We start from the raw sequence: 19209 nt of genomic DNA, 5'->3' as shown, positions 1-19209 counted from the left end.
GCTGCTGCTGCTCTCGATCGCAGAAGCAGCGTTGCACGGCGGCTCGGATTGGTGTAGGAGAACTTTCAGTGCGCGACTACACTCCCATCTCGCTGCTGTGGCCCATCTTGTGGGGGCAGGGCGTGGGGTGGGGAGGTAAGCCTAGCCCTCCCGCTGGGTGGGACTGCTTTCTGGCTTCTTGGTCAGCAGCTGGTGCTGCAGGAAAGGGAAGTTTACTACTCCCATCCAGGAGGCCGGCGGGAGTGCCTTCCAGAAAGGACAGGGACAGTCCGGCGCGCCGGCCAGCAGGAGGCCCCACCCACTCATCATTCCTTCTTTCATCAGGAGCCAGCCCCTGCCCCTCAGTCCGCCCTCCAGACAGCCAAAGCCAGACTCGACCGAACAGCGGTGTGGAAGGATGGGAACGGGTATGACCTTTGTGAGGCCTGGGTCTCTGCTCAGAGGAGCCTTAGAGGGTCTGCGACTACCCTGTCTCTGGTTCCAGCATAGAAAAGGAGACCTGCACTGGCTCACACCAGACAGTTGGCACTAAGGAAGCTCAGCATTTGCACAAGGCCTCCGCCTCCAACACCACGCCCAAGGCTTGAGCGCCAGGTTGACACAAGGCACAGGCATACCGCCAGGCCCCACCCTCTCAGATGTACTGAAATTCCACCCCAGCCCCTCAGCCTGAGGGATTAGGCACCAGCTCCGAACTGGCCCTAAGACGCCTCCCCTCCCCCTTCAAATGAGGGGATATTTATTTCGGGGAGAAAGTTTGGAGGGGAGCGAGAACATATTAATAAAATCAATTTTAACTTTAAAAAATGATTTAGAACATTAGAACAATTTGAAACAGTTTTTTTTATCGCTAAGATTCCAATGTTATGAAAGATGTTACATCACAATGTTTTTAAATCACTGCTAAATTTTTGGTGCGGTGAAAGGAAACTGGAATATAAGTGGAGATCTGTACTTTTACTTTTGGTTCTAAGTACGAATTCATGGTGTAACTTTGGGCACTATCTGGGCCTCTCTCAGTTTCTTCATTTATACCATAGAATGTAGAGTAGACAGCCCTTAGTGCCCCTTTAACTCCAAAATCCCTTGATTCTATTTATTAAAAGTTCTAGATTAGTACCAATATATTCTTGGCTGAAGAAAAAAACAATGAGCAGAGTTTACTGAAGAGCCCATGAGCTGGTGCTGCCCCCTATAGTAGACTGACAAGGGTTGGGGGGTGAAACCAGAAAAATATTTTGTCATTCAAATTGCTTCTTTCAGTCTCTCTCTATGGGCCTATTCCTTCATAGTCAAGAATTCTAAAAAACAAAACAAAACAAAACAAAAAACAAAACCCAAAACACCAATTTCTGTTTGTTTCTAACAGTTATAATGAAAAGAATTAAAACTCAAATAAATTATGTTGAATAACTATTAGCTAAGACAATTTGAGCAAACATGTTAAAACTACTCAAGGCGAGGATTGTTTCTATAATTTTCCAAAATAAATTTATCTGAGCCTGGATTGCAGGAGAGATCGCACCGTTTTAGGTGAATCTGTTTTTAATCTAACAACAGTATTAGAGACATTAAACATATTTTAAGAGAATCTGGAATTCGATAATATGATAGAAAAAGAATTAATATACATAATTTCAAATTGAAAACATTTAGTTGTAGATTAGATCTACACAAATAGTAATAATATGAAAGTTCAAATTGTTTTAAATTTTGTGTTTAAAGCATTATCCCCTGAGTATTTTATTTTATAATAAAATTATGTGCTGTTAAAAAAATAGATCAGTTCCATTGCTGGCAATATTGCAAGATCATCTTAAAACCTAGCATACCTTCAAAGTCTAGCTAAAGTATAACCAAAAGCTATGTAAATGGGAAGTGAAGCTCCTAAGAGAGTAATAAAATTCAGTAGAGGTCAAAATCAGGCACAATCTGAAATTTCTGACTATTAAACACAGGCTGACACTTGCTTTGGCATCCCAGAGAAGAGTTACCAATCTTCATTGGCCGTGGCTTAGATTTCAGCTGCTAAGATGAGACAGGAGATGAGTCATGGGCTGAAGCAAAGATGTAGTACTGGAACAGAGACTACCAATAAAACAGGAACTTTCAAAGGGATACACTTCAGTGTAAAGTGTGAGCTAGAAAAGAAAAAATTCCACTGGCAAATAGAACTCAAGAGAAAGTTTGACTGTTCAGGCTTGTGCTACAGGTAAAGAAAAAAATTGCTCACTGAGAATTTGTCACTAAGACTTATCCTCATTGTTTTGGTTTTCCTATTTAAAATGCATAATCCATTGGGAAGCAGCAAACTGACAGAACAGCATAAAAGTGGTCTTCGATCGGAAACACCACTGGGATACTAGCAGAAGCAAAAGCACATCTCTAAGAGAGAGCATACCCTTAAACAAAACCCCTCAAAGCCGCGTGGGCATCCCATCATAAACATCAACTTGAGAGAACACATGAGGTAACATACCATCGTCTTCCTTTATTTCTGTTTCCTATGTTTCTGAGTTAACACACAATGACATACCACATACCGCACAGAGATGAAAGAAGCACAAGGCATAGTGGTTTAGAATGTAGCCTCTGGAGCCATGTCAAATAATGGTTTTGTGGACATAAGCTAGTTGAGTTCCTTGGTGTAAGACACTTTTTAAAAATTTCATCTGTAAAATTGGGGTTATCTTATCTCACAGGATCATGAGAATTGAAATGAGTCAGTACATAGGAAGTCCATGCAATCAGAATGGTACCGGCAGTATAGGAGCACTAGAAAGAGCTCGCTACTACCACCACCACCACCACCACCATCATCATCATAGTTCGTTAGTTGCTTACATTATACCACCTGTCTCATGATTAGGCTCTTTTTCCTCCACAGGTGCCCGGATGGATATTCATCTCTGCTGGAATTGAATCTTGAGGTAAACCCAGCAACTACACATCTCAAAGTTGTATGAGTTCATATGACTGGCTCCCTTGTGGAGAAGCAGCAGAACGAACTGTAAGAAAGTTTAATGAACTGTAAGAAAGTTTACCACTAAGTGAGGTAATTACAGAATATTTTAGAATCCACTGCTTGCTTTTTGTTTACATAGTATGTGAAGAGGCACCACTGCCACTTCAACCTTAGCACCCAGCCCATCTCTGCCACACCCTCCAGTGAAGACGCAGCACCATGCCATTCTGGACCATTGGAAAATGGAGTGAGGAGATTAGCCTGCCTGATCAGATTTCTAGTAGGACTTTGAGACTGGGCAACTCTCCATGCTCTTCCATGAGCTGTGCTGTCTTCCAGGAGCTGTCATGTTTCTCACCTTTTATCCAACATTTCAATTTTCCTTCATTGCAATTACAAGAGGGAGTGGGAAATTCCTTAGCATTCCATCTTTTGTCATTACCTCTTGATGAAGTTTCTTCCTCTGAAAAAATGGTATTGATGTTTATCTCGTGATGCAAATGTGAGAATCAAGTAAAACGTATTTTCAAACAGTAATTTTTAGCTTATGTAATAATTCTTTAAATCTGTGCTGTAATTGCATACTTACTGGCTTTATCCTTGCTGAGGGATAGAGGACTACCTCTTCATTTCTGTCTCCTTTAACACCTAGCACAGTGTCATACTTGCATTAGAACTATTTTCACTCATTCGAAAAATATTTGTTGAAGATCTCGGATGCACCACTCTCTTGGGTTCTGTGTTTAACTGTAATAAACAATCAATTCCTGCTTTGCTTGATGAAAATTTGCTAAATTGACCTTTTCAGGTGTACTGACCATGTATTCAGCTTACAGACAAGACTGTAAAATGTACCTTATTCACCTCCAGCAGTGCCAGGAAGTGTACCTGGGCAAATGACATACCCAGCTAGCCTGAACCTTCTGATCGAATGGGGACAGAGATACATTAGATGGCACCTGAGATGGTGCGAGGGACATGGTCTCTACTGAATGTGCCAACATCCCATTGAACACATGTTCATGTGGTCCTCATAGATGGGTATTTTCTTTAAAATACCATTAGTGTGTGAACCTCTAAGGGTAGTATTTGTGTATTTTTTACCTTTGCATTACCCTCTGCCTTCGGAAATAGTTCAATGTCTGAATTTAGGAGGTGCTCAATAGAGTAATTATATATAGAATGAAATAGTGGAGAGAGGGTATATTTTTTAAACAGCAAAACTTTTTAACTGGTTACTATAACAAATATTTCAAAAATATAGCCATTGATTGTTTTGTTATTCATTGGGCAGATACTGAGTGAATGCCTAAGAGGTACTATTCTTAACCATGCTAAGTGTTATCATGGATAATACTATGCTATCTCACTGATACATACTACATTGGAATGTATTATTCTGTTTTTCTCTTTTCTGGGGTTTCTAAGACATCTAGAGGCAAATAAATGGGGAACAGGTTCTGTGAAGGTCAACCAAATTATGGGAAAGATTCACTTTCAGTGTTCATTATCACTAGCCAAAAAGTTGTATTTGGTTTAGTTTATTAAATTCATACCTATGGATTTTCCAAGTTTGCATCTTCCAATATAAGTTAAATTAAACCTTTAACACTGGGGCAGGGGGCAGCAGGTCCTAAAAAGCAGCCAGCTATCCCAGCAGAGCAGGCTGCTATCCCTGGAATCACTGCTCATTCTATACTTGAACTTAACATCCAGCTGGTTGAAAAATTAGACTGGTAACCAGCTTATTGTATACTTTTTGGGAAATCTTGTCATTAAAATTGTTTTAAAATGCATCCTTTACTGACAGTTATAAATTCCGGCAGCTTTCCTGCTTGATACACTACTGCTGAAACCATACCTAAATTTTAATGTGTCTTAAGTAAGTGGATTAGGAATAAGCATTTATAAATAACTTGGTTATATCAGAAAGCTAGTCACTACTATAAAACACTACAAAAATGACTTTATTGGAATTAAACATATACGAAAACAAGGATCCTGAAGGAAACTGATATATAAGAAATTCCTTTAAAAAATCCCTCTGAAGAAAAGTTTAAAAAAAAAATAACTGTCTTAGTCCATTTTGGCTGTTATAACAAAAATATCATAGACTGGATGGCTTATAAAGAGCAAACTTATTTATTGCAGTTCTAAAAAAGCCCAAGATCAAGGCCCCAGCAGATACTGTGTCTGGTAAGAGCCAGCTTCCTGGTTCACAGATGGCTGTCTTCTCACTGCGTCCTCATGTGGCAGAAGGGGCAAGGGAGCTCCTTGCCTTCTCCTTCGTAAAGATACTGATCCATTCATAAGGGCTCCACCCTCACATTCTGATCATCCCCCAAGTCTCACCTCTAAATATATCACATTAGGGGGTTAGATTCCAACATACTAATTTTAGGTGACACAGACATTCAGTCGATGGCATTCCACCCCTGGTCAGGACAAAATTCATTCATTTCATCCTAACAGCCAAAAAGTCTTAACTTGTTCCAAACTCAAAAGTCTGAAAGTCCAAAGTTGCATCTAAATCAGATAGGGGTAAGAATCAAGGTATGAGTCATCCTGAGGCAAAGTCCTCTCTATCTAGGAACCTGCAAAACCAAACAAATTATGTGTTTCCAAGATAAAATGGTGGGACAGGCACAGGACAGACATTCCTAGTCCTAAAAGGAGAAATAGGAAAGAAGAAAGGAGTGACAGGTCTTAGGTAAGTCCAAGACCACACAGCACAAACAACATTAAATCTTAGGGCTTAAGAATAATCTTTGACTCAATGCTCTGTCTTTTGGGCCCCTTTGGGATGGCCTTGTACCCACAGGGCTCAGAATGGCCTTCCCTGCAGAGACTCTCTACCCGGGCCCTGTGATCTCCAGGACTGGGGTTCAAAGCCCGAGTTTTGCCCAGATGGCCCCTTTTGAAATCAAGGTGAAGGCAGCCATACCCCCTTGACCTATGCACTATGAGATAGGACCACATGGACCTGTACCCTCTGGGCAGGTGGCCAATGAAGTCCATGCTATACCAGGGCGCACAAGAGCACAGCTGGAGTGGCAGAAGCACATGGCAAGAGAGTGCAGAGAGCAAGCCCCCCCCCCACCCCACCATGTGAAGTGGTGCCAGGTACTGTGCACAGTTCCCATTGGTACTGAAGGCCCTTCCTTTGAACCACTCAGCCCCCTAGGCCCTTCCATTATAGGCCTGTCATGGGAGAGGTGGCTCTTTTGACCACTGATGTGCCGTCAGGGTCATTCTTCCACTGTCCTGGAGAAGAGTTTCCTGGCTTCTGTTCAGAAGGCTCAATCACACTGATCTTATCAGTACTTTGGCCATGCCTTCAGTGTTCTCATTTTTTGCTATATGGATAGGCTGAAAATTTTCCAAGTCTTTACATTCTGCTTCCTTTTGCTTAACAATTCCGCCTGTAAGTCATTTCTCACTGCTTGCATTTTACTGTAAGTCAGAGGAACTAACTGCACCTTCAACACCCTGCTTAGAACTCGCTTCAGCTAAACATCCAGTTTCATCACTTGCCAGTTCTGTGTTCCACAAAACATGAGAACATGAACATAATTCAGCCAAGCTCTTTGCCACTTTATAGTAAAGAAGGCCTCTCCTCAGGAACAAGTTCCTCATTTCCACCTGAGGCCTCATCAGAATAGCCTTAACCGCTCACGTTTCTACCAACATCCTGCTCAGGATTACTTAGCTATAAGAACACTGAGGCTTCCTCTATAGCTCTCTTTTCTATCAGAGCTGTCACCAGAATCACCTTTAAAGTTCTGTTAAAATATCTAGGCTTTTTTTTTAGAATGCAACTCAAAATGCTTCCAGCTTCTCCCCATGACCCAGTTCAGTGCTGCTTCCACATTTTTAGGTATTTGCGACAGCAGCACCTCCAATCTCTGTCTGAATACATTTGGGTAACTATACAGAAATACTGTGGACAGGGTGGCTTAAACAACAAGTATTTCTCTCTCACCGTTCTGGAAGCTGGGAAATCAAAGATCAAGGGGCTGGCAGGTTATAAGGACACTCATCCTCTTGCATGACCCAATACTGCCCAACATCATACACTGGGGTAAATTCTCAAGTTTGGGGTGTGGGGAGGGATACAAGCATTTAGTCTACAGCAAAGACTTAATCCCAAGTCAAAAAATAGAACAGTATTTTACTATAAACCAAACTATATTTATTTAAAAGCCAAAAACGATATGATGAAGCATGAAAACACACAAATTTCAGGGCAGTTTTTGTTTTTAGTCAATCTGATCAATTTTACACAGTGAAATACCATTAAGACATATATAGAAACCATAGTATAAAAATATAAGACATATTGTATTACTTTTTTTTTTTTTTAAAGATTTTATCTATCTATTTGAGAGAGTGAGTGACCACAAGCAGGGGGAGCAGCAGAGGGAAAGGGGGAACAGGTTCCCTGGTGAGTAGGGAGCCCCATGCAGGGCTCGATCCTAGGACCCTCAGAATCATGACCTGAGCCGAAGGCAGATGCTTAACCAGCTAAGCCACCTGGGCACCCCAAGATGCATAATACTACTTTTAAAGAAAGTGGAATTATAACTGTAAGAGACAACTTAATACCACAAAAACTTTAAGCAGAAATTTAAAATGTCATATGTTAATTTTTTTTTTTTTTTTTTTTTTTAGTATTACACAGCAGATCTTGAGATGTAGGAATACTGCCAAGTAAAAAGAAGGTTTATAGAGATAAACTTTCTCAGTACTATTTGTCTGATTTCATATATAAAATGTCAAACATTATTATAAGAAATAATATATATGTCTAAGACTGCAATTATACTTTCAAATATAATTATTTTTTTTAGAAAGCAGCAGTTTTACTTTTTTTTTTTTTTAAAAAAGCAAGTAGTAGCACCTAAAAATAAAAATTACCAGAAACTGAGTAAAACAACTTCACTATGAAAAGATAAATATAATTTAAAAATGAAGCACCTTTCTTTGACTTCAAGAGGAACTATGGGCAAAGGCCCTCATCTCTGAATAATCCCATTGGAGAACACTCAGGCTTGTTTTACTTAACAGTAAGTATACATTTCATTCAATATACTGGCTGTGTTGAAAGAACACAGTCCATGTCCAGATAGGAAGGTAGAATGCAAAAGAGACAGGTTGACTCATTAGAGTTTATTCACTAATACACTATGCTTTTAACTAGATAATAAAAACAAGTACATACTTTAACTATGGTGATCCTACATAATTTTACTGGTAAGCTGTAGTTCACAGAGAAGCAGCATGTTTGCTGTGTTTTATTCTTTTCTTTGCATAGATAACAGATTTATCATCTAAATAAAAAGCAGCTAAGAAATATTAAACAACGTCAAGATTTAGAGGTTTTGCTTTTACAAAGTGCTACACATAATGTCACATTTCAAAATTTAGTAACAAAACCCTAACTCTTGCTACTAAAAAAGCACAGTGGTTATCAGGGATCTTCTTGGAAGTTAAAACAAAACAAAACAAAACAAAACAAAACAAAACCGAAACCCAATTATCTTCTCTGTGTCACATCAAATGAGAAACAAAGGTTCAAAAGGCAATCTTAGAGATTTGACCAAACATATTTTATATATAAGGCATTTGTGACCAAGAGAGATGAAACATTAAATGCAACCTCCTTATAAGGGCACTGGTATCTCTAAGATGCTCAGAGATCTAGAATGGCTGTAGCCCTTGTCACCTCTTTTCTTGAGAGTCTGACCCTGACTCCATATACAGGCAGGTCCTGACTGACCATGCTGATGAATGAGGGAGTACACATGGAAAATACAAACCTTATGATTAAAAAAAAAAAATTATTTGGTAAAAAAATGAAAATTTCCAAGGAAACTTAGAAACTTGCAAAACAGGGTTTTGATACATATACACAAATAAATGTTTCCTTGTACAATAAACACATAGTGTTTCGGTCTGTCTTCCTTTTTGTTTTTAAAGATCAAGAGTATCATTCTTTTCACCTGGAATCAAATTTGTCTTCAGTAACAGGACAAGAGGTAGGAGAGGGAGGACAGGGTTAGGGATAAAAGCTCTATTACTCTATCTCAAAGACTGCTCTAAAAAGCTCATCATTTCATGACTTATTAATGTGAGAGCTCTGGGATTCATTTTCCCTTATGTCATGGTAAAGTGTTTTCAAGCTTACTGTAATGTGTTTACCTGGTTATTGAGTCATAGCTTTTTCAAGGTGAATGCCTAGTCTACCAAAGGGACAAAGGACAGATAAAATCAATTGAAACATGTTTAGATTGTATTCTTGCTCTTAACACTCTTAGCCTGTTAGAGCTAATACCCAGTGAAAAAAACCTGCAGAAGCAGACACATATATTTGCAAATAATTCAGGGAATTATAAGCCCGATCTAATTTTCTACTTCTTTATGAGCCATAATTGCTGATTTTCGGTGTCCATCTATCTTGATGAATGCTGTGGTGGGGACCTTTCAAAATACATGAAGTCCTGAAATTAGAAAAATAATTATAGATACATATATTTATATATATTATATATAGAGAAAGATAACTGTATATATATAGATACATACATAATTAGATGCAAATCATGAAGTATTATCCTCATAATTTATCAGGTGACCCTGATTCTAATTAAGAATAAATAAATCTAATAAAACCTTTATGAAAAGGACCTAATATGAAGACCAGCAATTACAGACTTGGAACTGCTGGTAACCAGTAATATCTCCATTTGGGGATTCCGATTAACAAAATCTTCATTGTTAAAAGGAAGAAAAACTGGACAATCAATATTAAATACGTTAAATATACCAACTGTAATATGTTAGCTACATCTTGAAGGTAAATATATCCATTTTATTTCCATGTAACCACTGATCAGTCAGGGTTACAGCAAGGGAACTGTACCTAAATAAATCGAAGGAAGATACAACACCAAGGAGCCCACTGACAGAGAGGTACGGGGTGGGGGAAATGGGACATCAGCTTTGGGTTATTTATTTCATTAAGAAGTCATAGGCTAGGCATCTTTAAGTAATGGAAAAGACATGCAATGAGGACAGGTAGACCCACTGGATGCCCCATATTCTCCAAGTACTCTTCTGGCCCTCTACTCCTATGATAGCTCATGTTCAGTGCCCTGAACAATGTAAGTATTTTTATCTCCATTTTATACGTAAGGCAAGTGAGGCCTGAAAGTGCTAACCGCTTTGCAAAATACGCAACTAGTCAGCAGTAGAGACAGACACTGTCCTAGTTTCAAAGCTTACTGCCTGTCTCTTACACTACACTGCATCGCATCACAAAGAGTGATTCTCTCAAGACAACTCAAAAGCAACACTTACAATGAGGAAGCAAGCTCCAAAAATCATGGCTTTCATCTTCACGTCCAGATCTAATGGGAAGTGAATTTCAAAGTGGTCAGCGTCCCCCATTGCTGATAAGAGACCGTTCCACTTCCTAATAATGCTGCCGATGCTGGACATGCCGTCAAGGGATTTGACCTAGAAAGATAAGAATGTGACTTTAGGATGATTGAAAAATATTATAATACATTTCATTCTTCTACTTAGAAGCAGCTTGCACTGCCATCGCATAAATACAGGACAGGAAGTAATAAATTACTGTAAAGTAATAAGGAATCATGGCCAAGAAGGCTTAAGTGCCTTGCAACTGGTTAATAACTGAGCGGGGGTATATCTGACAGTTTGGGGGCTGGTGCTCTTTCTTCATCCTCAAATGAGGCATGATTTGAATTGATTCTGAAGTTCTTTTTCATACAGTAAAGGGTGGGAACTGGGAAGGAGTCTCTACAGTCTAGGGAAACACATAAGCAAAAGTAAGGAAGCACAGTTCTATGTACTTCACAAACTTCAAGTGATCATTCAAGTTTCTGTGTGCCAAATCCACCCTGTCTTCTTAAAGCATGTAAGATTTCTGAGGGGCTTCAGCTTCCAAAAGGGGGATTCTGGCACTTGCCAGAGGGACAACTCCCAAATACTAACTTTGGGGGATCAAAATGACCCTATACGCCTGTCCCTAAAATTTGGCTTATCTATATTTTTCTATTTCTCTACAATGGTCTTTTAATAAATAAGCAATACTTGAAGAACTAAAAAAAAAGTTTATTGGGTGCCATAGGAAATATATGAATGAACAAATTGAGATAATGAAGCTTGCTGAAATTGCAAGGCATTCAAGAAGGATTCTCTAAGAAGCTCAGGAAATATTTCTAGGAATCTCCTTTGTCAGATTTGTAAGATAATAAGCACTTATTTTGGAGTCACTGAGATAGAGGCAAAACAAGAGGATTTTTCATTTTTCTGAGAAAATATAACCTATTACGAGTTTTATCCTATCTCATAAGGACAGAGACAATTTCTACCATGCAAATAAACAATGTGTATAATCTCGGGGTACTCCAAATGTCCTGTGATATGTGGGGTACTTTCATCACTCAGGACCTACATCCCAATCCTGCAAATTGTTGGTAAAAATGGTTAATTAAATATGACCAAGAAGAAAGAAATGGATTCAGTTGGGCTATTTACTTTCAGGTTTAGTGTTTTAAATGGTTTCTTCTTATCTTTATCAAACACTGAAATCATAAAAAAAGTAGCTCACACTTTGGAAAACTGTAAGCAATCCACTAACAATACTTTGAAAATGATTTGATGTCAACCAATAGCCCTTTCCTCATTCTGTTTTATTCATTCACATGAAAACATAATCTGAAACCAACTCATTCCAAGGTCTGTTAGTACATATAGAAATCTAGTAAAAATGTCATTTTTACACTTGTTTACCTCAAAAACTGAATCTGAACCACAGCCATAGGTTGAACATGGCCCGCGCACTCTCAACACATTGTCTTTCTTCTCATTCTGGATGCTGTAAACTGCCCTGCACAGGTTCCAGTGTTCCGCAACAAAGCCAATGGTGACACCGGGAGGACACTGTACCTCCAGCTGCAAATGAGGAAGTGAGAGAGGGGAGGAAGCTATGCACCGATGTATATACGTGGACACACCACCTAGATGTGCTCTGAGGTCTTTCAAGGACTAGAAACAATGTTACTAGTAGAGAGTCTTCCATTTTACCCAGGCTTGCTCTTATGGCTGTAGGTGAGATCAGCCTGGAGAGCTGAGGTCACCTTTTCCATGGGAACAAAAGGATTGCTTCCTATAAGGGACAGTTCTCAAAGCTCAGTATTGCTCAGCTGTATGCAGCACCTGCTTGGGCTCTGCTGATTCAACCCTATAGACCTTGGGAGCAAGGGGACTGACCCCAACATACTGCTCATGGCACTCACGCTGTTTACTGTGCTGTAGTAATGTTCTTTGTCTCTGCTCTAGGTGTCTCATGTCTTCTGGCACAATTCATGACAAAGTAGCAAGGTAACGTCTTAGATTTGAATCTCAGACAAGACAATTATAAGAGAAAACAGAAAAAGAGGCATTCTGAAAACTGAATATTGTGAAAACAACAGAATGTGTGAGTGAATATATAAAGCCATTTTATTTGTTTATTTGACAAACTGACAGAGAGCACAGCAGAGCGAGAGGGAGAAGCAGGCACCTCACTGAGCAGGGAGTCTGATATGGGACTGGATCCCAGGACCCCAGGATCATGACCTGAGCCAAACGCAGACATCTAACCTACTGAGCCACCCAGGAGCCCCTATAAAGCCATCTATAAAAAGAGTTTCAAAATTGTCCATGGCCCTGTTTTAGCTAAACATCTTTATAATATTCCTTTGTAAAGAACTAAGATCTTCATATTGATTAATAACAAGAGTCACAAAATTAAACTATTTAGTAAAAGCCCAGAGGTAAAGTTCTACTGGTAGCTTTTCTGGTGTCATATATAGTTTTCTAAGAGTTTTGAGTCCACTAGGTCTCAGCATGGGGCAGGACTACATAGCTTCATGAACTGTCAAGTAAAGATATAATATTTTAAAAAAGATGTAACTGTTCATATATATATATATATTCACACATATACATAAACATACACATTTGATAGCTGCCTAGCATTAAGATCTTTTACAAGTATAGGCCTAAGAGCTAAAAAAAAAAACCCACTAAACTATATACAAGTAAATTATTTAAAGATTTATTTGAAGGATGCTTGGGTGACTCAGTCTATTAAGCATCTGCCTTCGCCTCAGGTCATGATCCCAGGGTCCCAGGATGGAGTCCTGCGTCAGGCTCTGGCACAGCGGTAAGCCTGCTTCCCCCTCTCTCACTCCCCCTGCTTGCATTCCCTCTCTCTCGCTATGTCTCTCTTTGTCAAATAAATAAATAAAATCTTAAAAAAAAAATTTCATTTGTGAGGAAAACCCAACTCATGAATATGAAGAATTCCTAGTATATCCCAAAGGACTAAGAATTAAAGGTGAAGATTCATCTCAACTATCAGGCCATCTATCAGTAATGATAGAGGATCAGTAATGATAGAGGAAGAAGACACCTGGGAACAACGTTCCCTGAGCACTGTACTATCTGCCAGGTCTGTAATGAACAGTTAACTTTTATTTACTACTTAATCTTCAAAGCAATCCTGTTTACAGGTGCTATTATTACCTCCATCTTACAGGAAATCAAAACACAGAAAAGGTTGTAAATAAACATTTAGTATGTGCTGGCACTTACTATGTCTTTAAAATATCCCAGGAATCCTATGGGGTATTGTTGTGCATATTTATGTACCAGAGCACTGAGGCCCAAAGAAGTTAAGTAAATTGCACAATTTAAGTAGGTGACATATCTGGAATTCAAAATTCTGGTGGACCACTCACTAAAGCTGCTTCTTTCCCTACAGCAAACAGCTTTCCTAGAGCCACACGGGTTGTAGACAAGGAACCCAACTGTAACTCAGAACGCCTGCTCTGTAGGTCTGGCCCTCAGGGGACTGTAACCTCACCAGGCACTTCATCTTTCTGAGCCACCCCTTCTTTATCTGTGGCAAGTATGGACTGGGATGCGGAGTGTGAAGTCATCCAAGGTCTCTTCCAATTCTAAAAGTATTCGATGATGTCTAGCGACATCTTATCTGGGGATACATAGCTACATGTAGACAAATGTGTGTGACTTCTGTTTTAGGTCATAAATACATTTCCAATTCACTAGACACAACTGACAGAATTATGGTCACTGAATAAATAACCCTAATTTGTGCTTGACCCCCCCCCCCCCCCAACTAGCACTGGAAGGCAAGAATCCACAAGAAAAAGCCCTCTGCGTTTTTTCTTGCATGAGACAATGTGGCTTCCCCCTACCCCCACTCTCTTCTTTCAATCTGATCATCAGAGCCAGTGACAATCCCCTCCTGTGTCATTCTGGAAGGAGCAAAAGGATGCTGTGAAGACTTGGATCAGGAAGAAACCAGGGATAAGACCTGCATTCTCTGACCTCTTGCCTGGCGGAGGGACAACAGAGGCAACAGCAGGTACATCTGAAAGGTCTCTGCATCGTCATGATTTCTCGGCCCATACAGTCGGTGACCCGGAGGACAAAGGGCCTTAGAGTCCGGTAAGCATTTCTGGTAAAGTCGTCTGTGTCTTCAGTTACGATGTAAACCATCTGGTCCAGACTGTTTTTAATATCGTATCTATTATTAGTTTCAAAAGATGTCATCACTAAAAATAATAAAATGAGAAAGACACTTTAAATTAGAAGCAGTTAAAATGGGCCTCAAGAAGTCCTTCTATAGTATTTCTTAGGGGATTAAAGCAAAACAGCTTTTTAAAAATTTAAAGTGAAATATTACAACTGATTAGGTCACCAAAATAATTCAGACACCCAATACGTATTTAGTAATTTTGATTACGTATTTAGTACGTATCTAAATACGTATTGAGTACGTATCTAAATACGTATTTAGTAATTTTAGTAATCTAAAACATTTCTTTTAAGGAGGTAGTATAAAATGATTTTTAAACTTTTCCACATAAATGCAAAGACTAAAACTATATTCCTGGAGTACCTGAATTTAGAAAACTTTAATTATAAAACCATTTAAATGAAATTATACATTTTACCATCAAGTAGTCAGCTCAAGAAATATACTGAGACGGTCAGAGTCATTTCTAATTCCAAATAAGAAAATGAACCAAGGAAGCTCCGAAGCTCTGTGTGGTGGTCACATGAATGTGCAGATCTGGTGGCAAAGTGAAGGTCAGGAATCCAGTGAGGATGAACTGAGATTAAGCAGTATGTTTACTGTGATTTCTTTTTACTTCTAAACCAAGGGCAGTGGACCAGAACTTAGCAAATTTAGATTCTATTTCCAGCTCTACCACTGATTAGCTGACTGTTATGCCCCTGGCTAACTCATTTAGTCTCTTGGCTCCTTCTTTTCCTTTTCCATGAAAGATGAATATGCAAAATAGAGTGTTGGGGGGGGTGACCATATAAAATATCTTTTTCAAGCCTAAGAACTTATTAGGTATGATACATAAATAGATACAATTATACAAAATAATTCCCTTTATACTTTCTTGAAGAAAGAGTAAAAGAAGATAGTCTTTTCTCTTTGAACCATTAAGAAATGATCTATATTAATAAGGAACTAGATATGGGGTGATGCAAATTTCCACCTGATTCAAATACTGCTGAACATTATGAAATTATACATACTTTCCAGAGGCTCAAAATGCTGAAGGACGTGTATGCTGTCCAACTGTTGGGATAGAACAAAGAAATTAGGAAAAATAGAAATAACAGAATTAAATCAAATCAGTGTTAGAAAAGAAGCTGATGAGAGGTACAAAAATGTATTAATTGATACCAAGATATCTTTTTGAAATTGAGTGGAATAAAAAAAGTTATTGAGTGAAATTAGTCTATCTGTATACCTGGTGAGCAGAGCTGTCCAGATAGGAATACCACTTTTCTCCAGTTCTATTTCAAAAGGTAAACAGTTGCCCCCCAAAAAAAATAGATAAGGTTGCCTGGTACACCGACTGTATGGAAGAACATCATCTTCCTGCTACAGTAACAGCATCTAGAACAAGCTGTGTTGGCACAGATTGTTTCTAGCTCAGCCCCTACTCACTGATCTTATGGACATGTGTGTCACTCACACTCAACAGCCTGGAGATGCTCAGGAAGTTCAGGACGGTTTAACATGGACCAGCCACAGAAGAAGCTTTTTCTCAGTGGCTTACAGAGAGCAAATGCGCCAGCCAGGGACCTCACACAGGAGTATCCAGTTTTATTTTCACAGGTACATCTGGAAGATGTTCACACGCTGACTTCCATTCATTTGAGCTACTAATGGCAGGGTCTTCCCTAGGTACATACTTTAATCAGGAGAGGGTCCATAATGCTGGAAGCATGTGATTAGGGTTAGGATAAAGGAGAGGAAACATTCTGGGATGGGATCTCTTAAAAAGGGTGTTGGGAACACCACTAGATACACTTCCATCTTACCTTCACTTAGAAATCACTCTAAAGAGAATTTGATGGGCCCACTACCTGACATTCTTGAGAATATTCTAACAGACAAGAATAAGCCTCTTTGAGGACAGAGTAATTATATCTATATAATTTTAGATGATATAGATCATTCATAATCCCTGAGCCCAGAATATTGCCTGAAATTTGTATTTCACCAAATATTCATTGAATACATTAACTAAAAAAGTACATGAATGTGGTAATAAAGAACGTAAAAAACAGCTAGACATAAATATTTTGTGGTGTAACTGACTACAAGAGGGTATGGGGAAGATACAATACAATACAATACAATACAATACAATACAATACAATCCTTCCTTCATTAAAAACATTTTCTTACATGAAAACACAATCAGGTGAGGGGGTCTAAACATGTCTTATAAGATTCCAAAACTGGCCACTAAAGTGGTTTATAGTTCCTTTAAAAATCCAGAATGTTAAAGTCTAGAACTCAAAGCAAATATATTCAAAAATATTCAAAAACATATGCTGATAAAAACGTCCACTGCTGAGCAAAATATTCTAACGAAAAATGACCTGTTAATGCCAAAGAAGGTCATACAATCAGACCCTATGGCTACTATGACAAACAAACTGATAGAGTCACTGGCCAAGCCAATACTCTACAAACAATAGAATCCTGCTACTTTGAATGCTCCAGGTTCTTGACAGTCCTGATAATGATGCACAAGAATCTACACTGGGGATTGTAAAAAGGCTAAGATAAGGAAAATGATAAAGCAAATGACTGGTTCTGTCTTCTGTTTGCATACGTGTTTCACCTAATAACATCCACAAACTACCACCCATCGGATGTACCCTGTGTGCCCCAAATAGTAGGCACACTATAAACCTTAGCTCTTGAAAAATTATCCTAACAACCCAGTAAGGTATGTATCGCTAGTACTACTTTATTGATGAGGAAACTGAAGCACCAGCATGTTATGAAAGTTACTTAAGGCTGCCGAGTGAGGAGGCAGTACAGCTAGAATTTAAAACCAAGTTTATCTGCCTCCATGCCTTCACTTGAGTCTTACGCATTCAACATGAAAGAAACTGTTGAAGATGAAAAACTTCAGGGCAAGATAAATGATGAAGACAAACAGAAGATTCTTGACAAGTGCAATGAAATCATCAACTGGCTTGATAAGAACCAGACTGCAGAGAAGGAAGAATTTGAACACCAGCAAAAAGAGCTGGAGAAAGTCTGCAACCCCATCATCACCAAGCTGTACCAGAGTGCAGGGGGCATGCCAGGAGGAATGCCTGGAGGCTTCCCTGGTGGTGGAGCTCCTCCCTCTGGTGGTGCCTCCTCTGGGCCCACCATTGAAGAGGTTGACTAAACCAATCTGAGAATAAATAGGTTGAGCATTGTTCCACACACACTATTCAAAGGACCCAAATTTGTAGCAAATTCCATGGCAGTTGTAATGTTGAGCTGCTATAGCAAAAAAACTGGGCATTCTTGATACTTGAATATGGAATATGTGCACAGGGAAAGGAAATAAACATTGCACTTTATAAGCACTGTATTGTTAAGTGGAAAATGCAATGTCTTAAATAAAACTGTATTTAAAATTGGCACCAAAAAAAATGCCTATTGGTTTTGTTTCTTTTTTCACTTTTTTTAAAATTCGAAACATCCCTGAAAGAGAAAACAGAATTCATAAAATACTTTCATTTAACTCCCATCAAGAGTAAGAGAAGAAATTCAAAAACTAGGCAAATTAAGAAAACCGACAAGTTCCCTTGCTTATAATGTATTTCAACATCTCCTTTTTCTAAAACCGAACATGATTCAATAGGTTCTAAGGGACTTCCAGGACTAGCTTCATCTTATTTTCATTAAGCAATCCTTTCGGAGTCTCTGACATGTGGTTTTTAGCGATACCATATGGTACATGATCCTGACACACTGCCCCGGTTTCTGACCCAGATTTCCTGGTGCCTTCAGAATGTCTGTATCAATGGAAAGTACGAATCCACTGTGTTGTGGGAAGGGGGTCCCTGGAAATTTGCCTGAAGCAAAGCCCTTGCCTGAAGCAAAGAGCCCTTCTCCTCTTTTTATTTACATTATATGTTGGACGGTGGCAGGAGTAGTTAATGAAAAGTGTGCGTAATGAGAAAAAGGGACGGGCAGAGGCACTCAGTGACTCACAGTCTACTGTTCTGTTCTTCGTGTTGCTGTTCTTGGTGTTAACTCTTTACTTCTATGCAAATGACACCTCAAAGAGCATCTTCGATAGTTTCTCCTCTGTTCCTGTTCTTTAAACCTTCTTCCACAGGACACCTCGCATATCTTAAAATTCAACATGTTTCCTTTAGACAGCCGTACTGATCCCTGTACTCACTTGCTCTTCACTTCACATTTCTAAAATCAGGACTGCCGCTCCTACGGTCTCACAAACAGGACCTCTGTCATCACCGACCCATCACCTTCATCCACTCTGTCCAGCTGTGGATCTCTTCTGTCAGATCCCCAGTCATACTTCATCAGAAAATTATTTGGACTTGTGTGGAGTACCTGGGTTAAGTATTCCAGACCAGGAGGACAGTTCGGCAGAAGAGCAGGGCCTGGCATCCACGGGATTGGAACAGGCTGATGTGGCATATGATATTTGCCAGGCTGGTACTGGATAGGATGGATACCAGCTGGTAGCTGGTATGAGGGGAAGGCACAGGGCTGCTGCGGGCTGTAGTATCCCAAGGGCAAGCCTCCTGGGTAGCCTGGGGGTACAGGGAGAGCTGGTCCAGGGGGTCCTGTA

General features: G+C 39.4%; 2 protein-coding genes across 2 annotated transcripts in view; one reads left to right on the top strand and one right to left on the bottom strand.

Annotated features, from left to right (window-relative positions):
• Window positions 1-7134: 7134 nt before the first annotated feature.
• PLSCR4 (phospholipid scramblase 4) overlaps window positions 7135-19209 on the bottom strand; it is a 45381-nt gene continuing 33306 nt past the window's right edge. The window contains 7 exon segments of the mRNA XM_059391782.1: window positions 7135-9437; window positions 9439-9465; window positions 10325-10483; window positions 11786-11947; window positions 14393-14619; window positions 15620-15662; window positions 18969-19204. Coding sequence (XP_059247765.1) covers window positions 9384-9437; window positions 9439-9465; window positions 10325-10483; window positions 11786-11947; window positions 14393-14619; window positions 15620-15662; window positions 18969-19204 — 908 coding nt within the window. The 3' untranslated portion in view covers window positions 7135-9383.
• On the top strand, window positions 17446-18025 carry LOC132012158 (heat shock cognate 71 kDa protein-like). The gene has a single exon (XM_059391783.1). It carries the CDS (start codon window positions 17461-17463, stop codon window positions 17785-17787), a length of 327 nt encoding a protein of 108 aa, XP_059247766.1. The 5' UTR covers window positions 17446-17460; the 3' UTR covers window positions 17788-18025.

This window comes from Mustela nigripes, chromosome 2, assembly GCF_022355385.1.
Source record: "Mustela nigripes isolate SB6536 chromosome 2, MUSNIG.SB6536, whole genome shotgun sequence".
NCBI lineage: Eukaryota > Metazoa > Chordata > Mammalia > Carnivora > Mustelidae > Mustela > Mustela nigripes.
The sequence above is the reverse complement of the archived record's forward strand: the minus strand, read 5'-3'. Positions and strand labels throughout refer to the sequence as shown.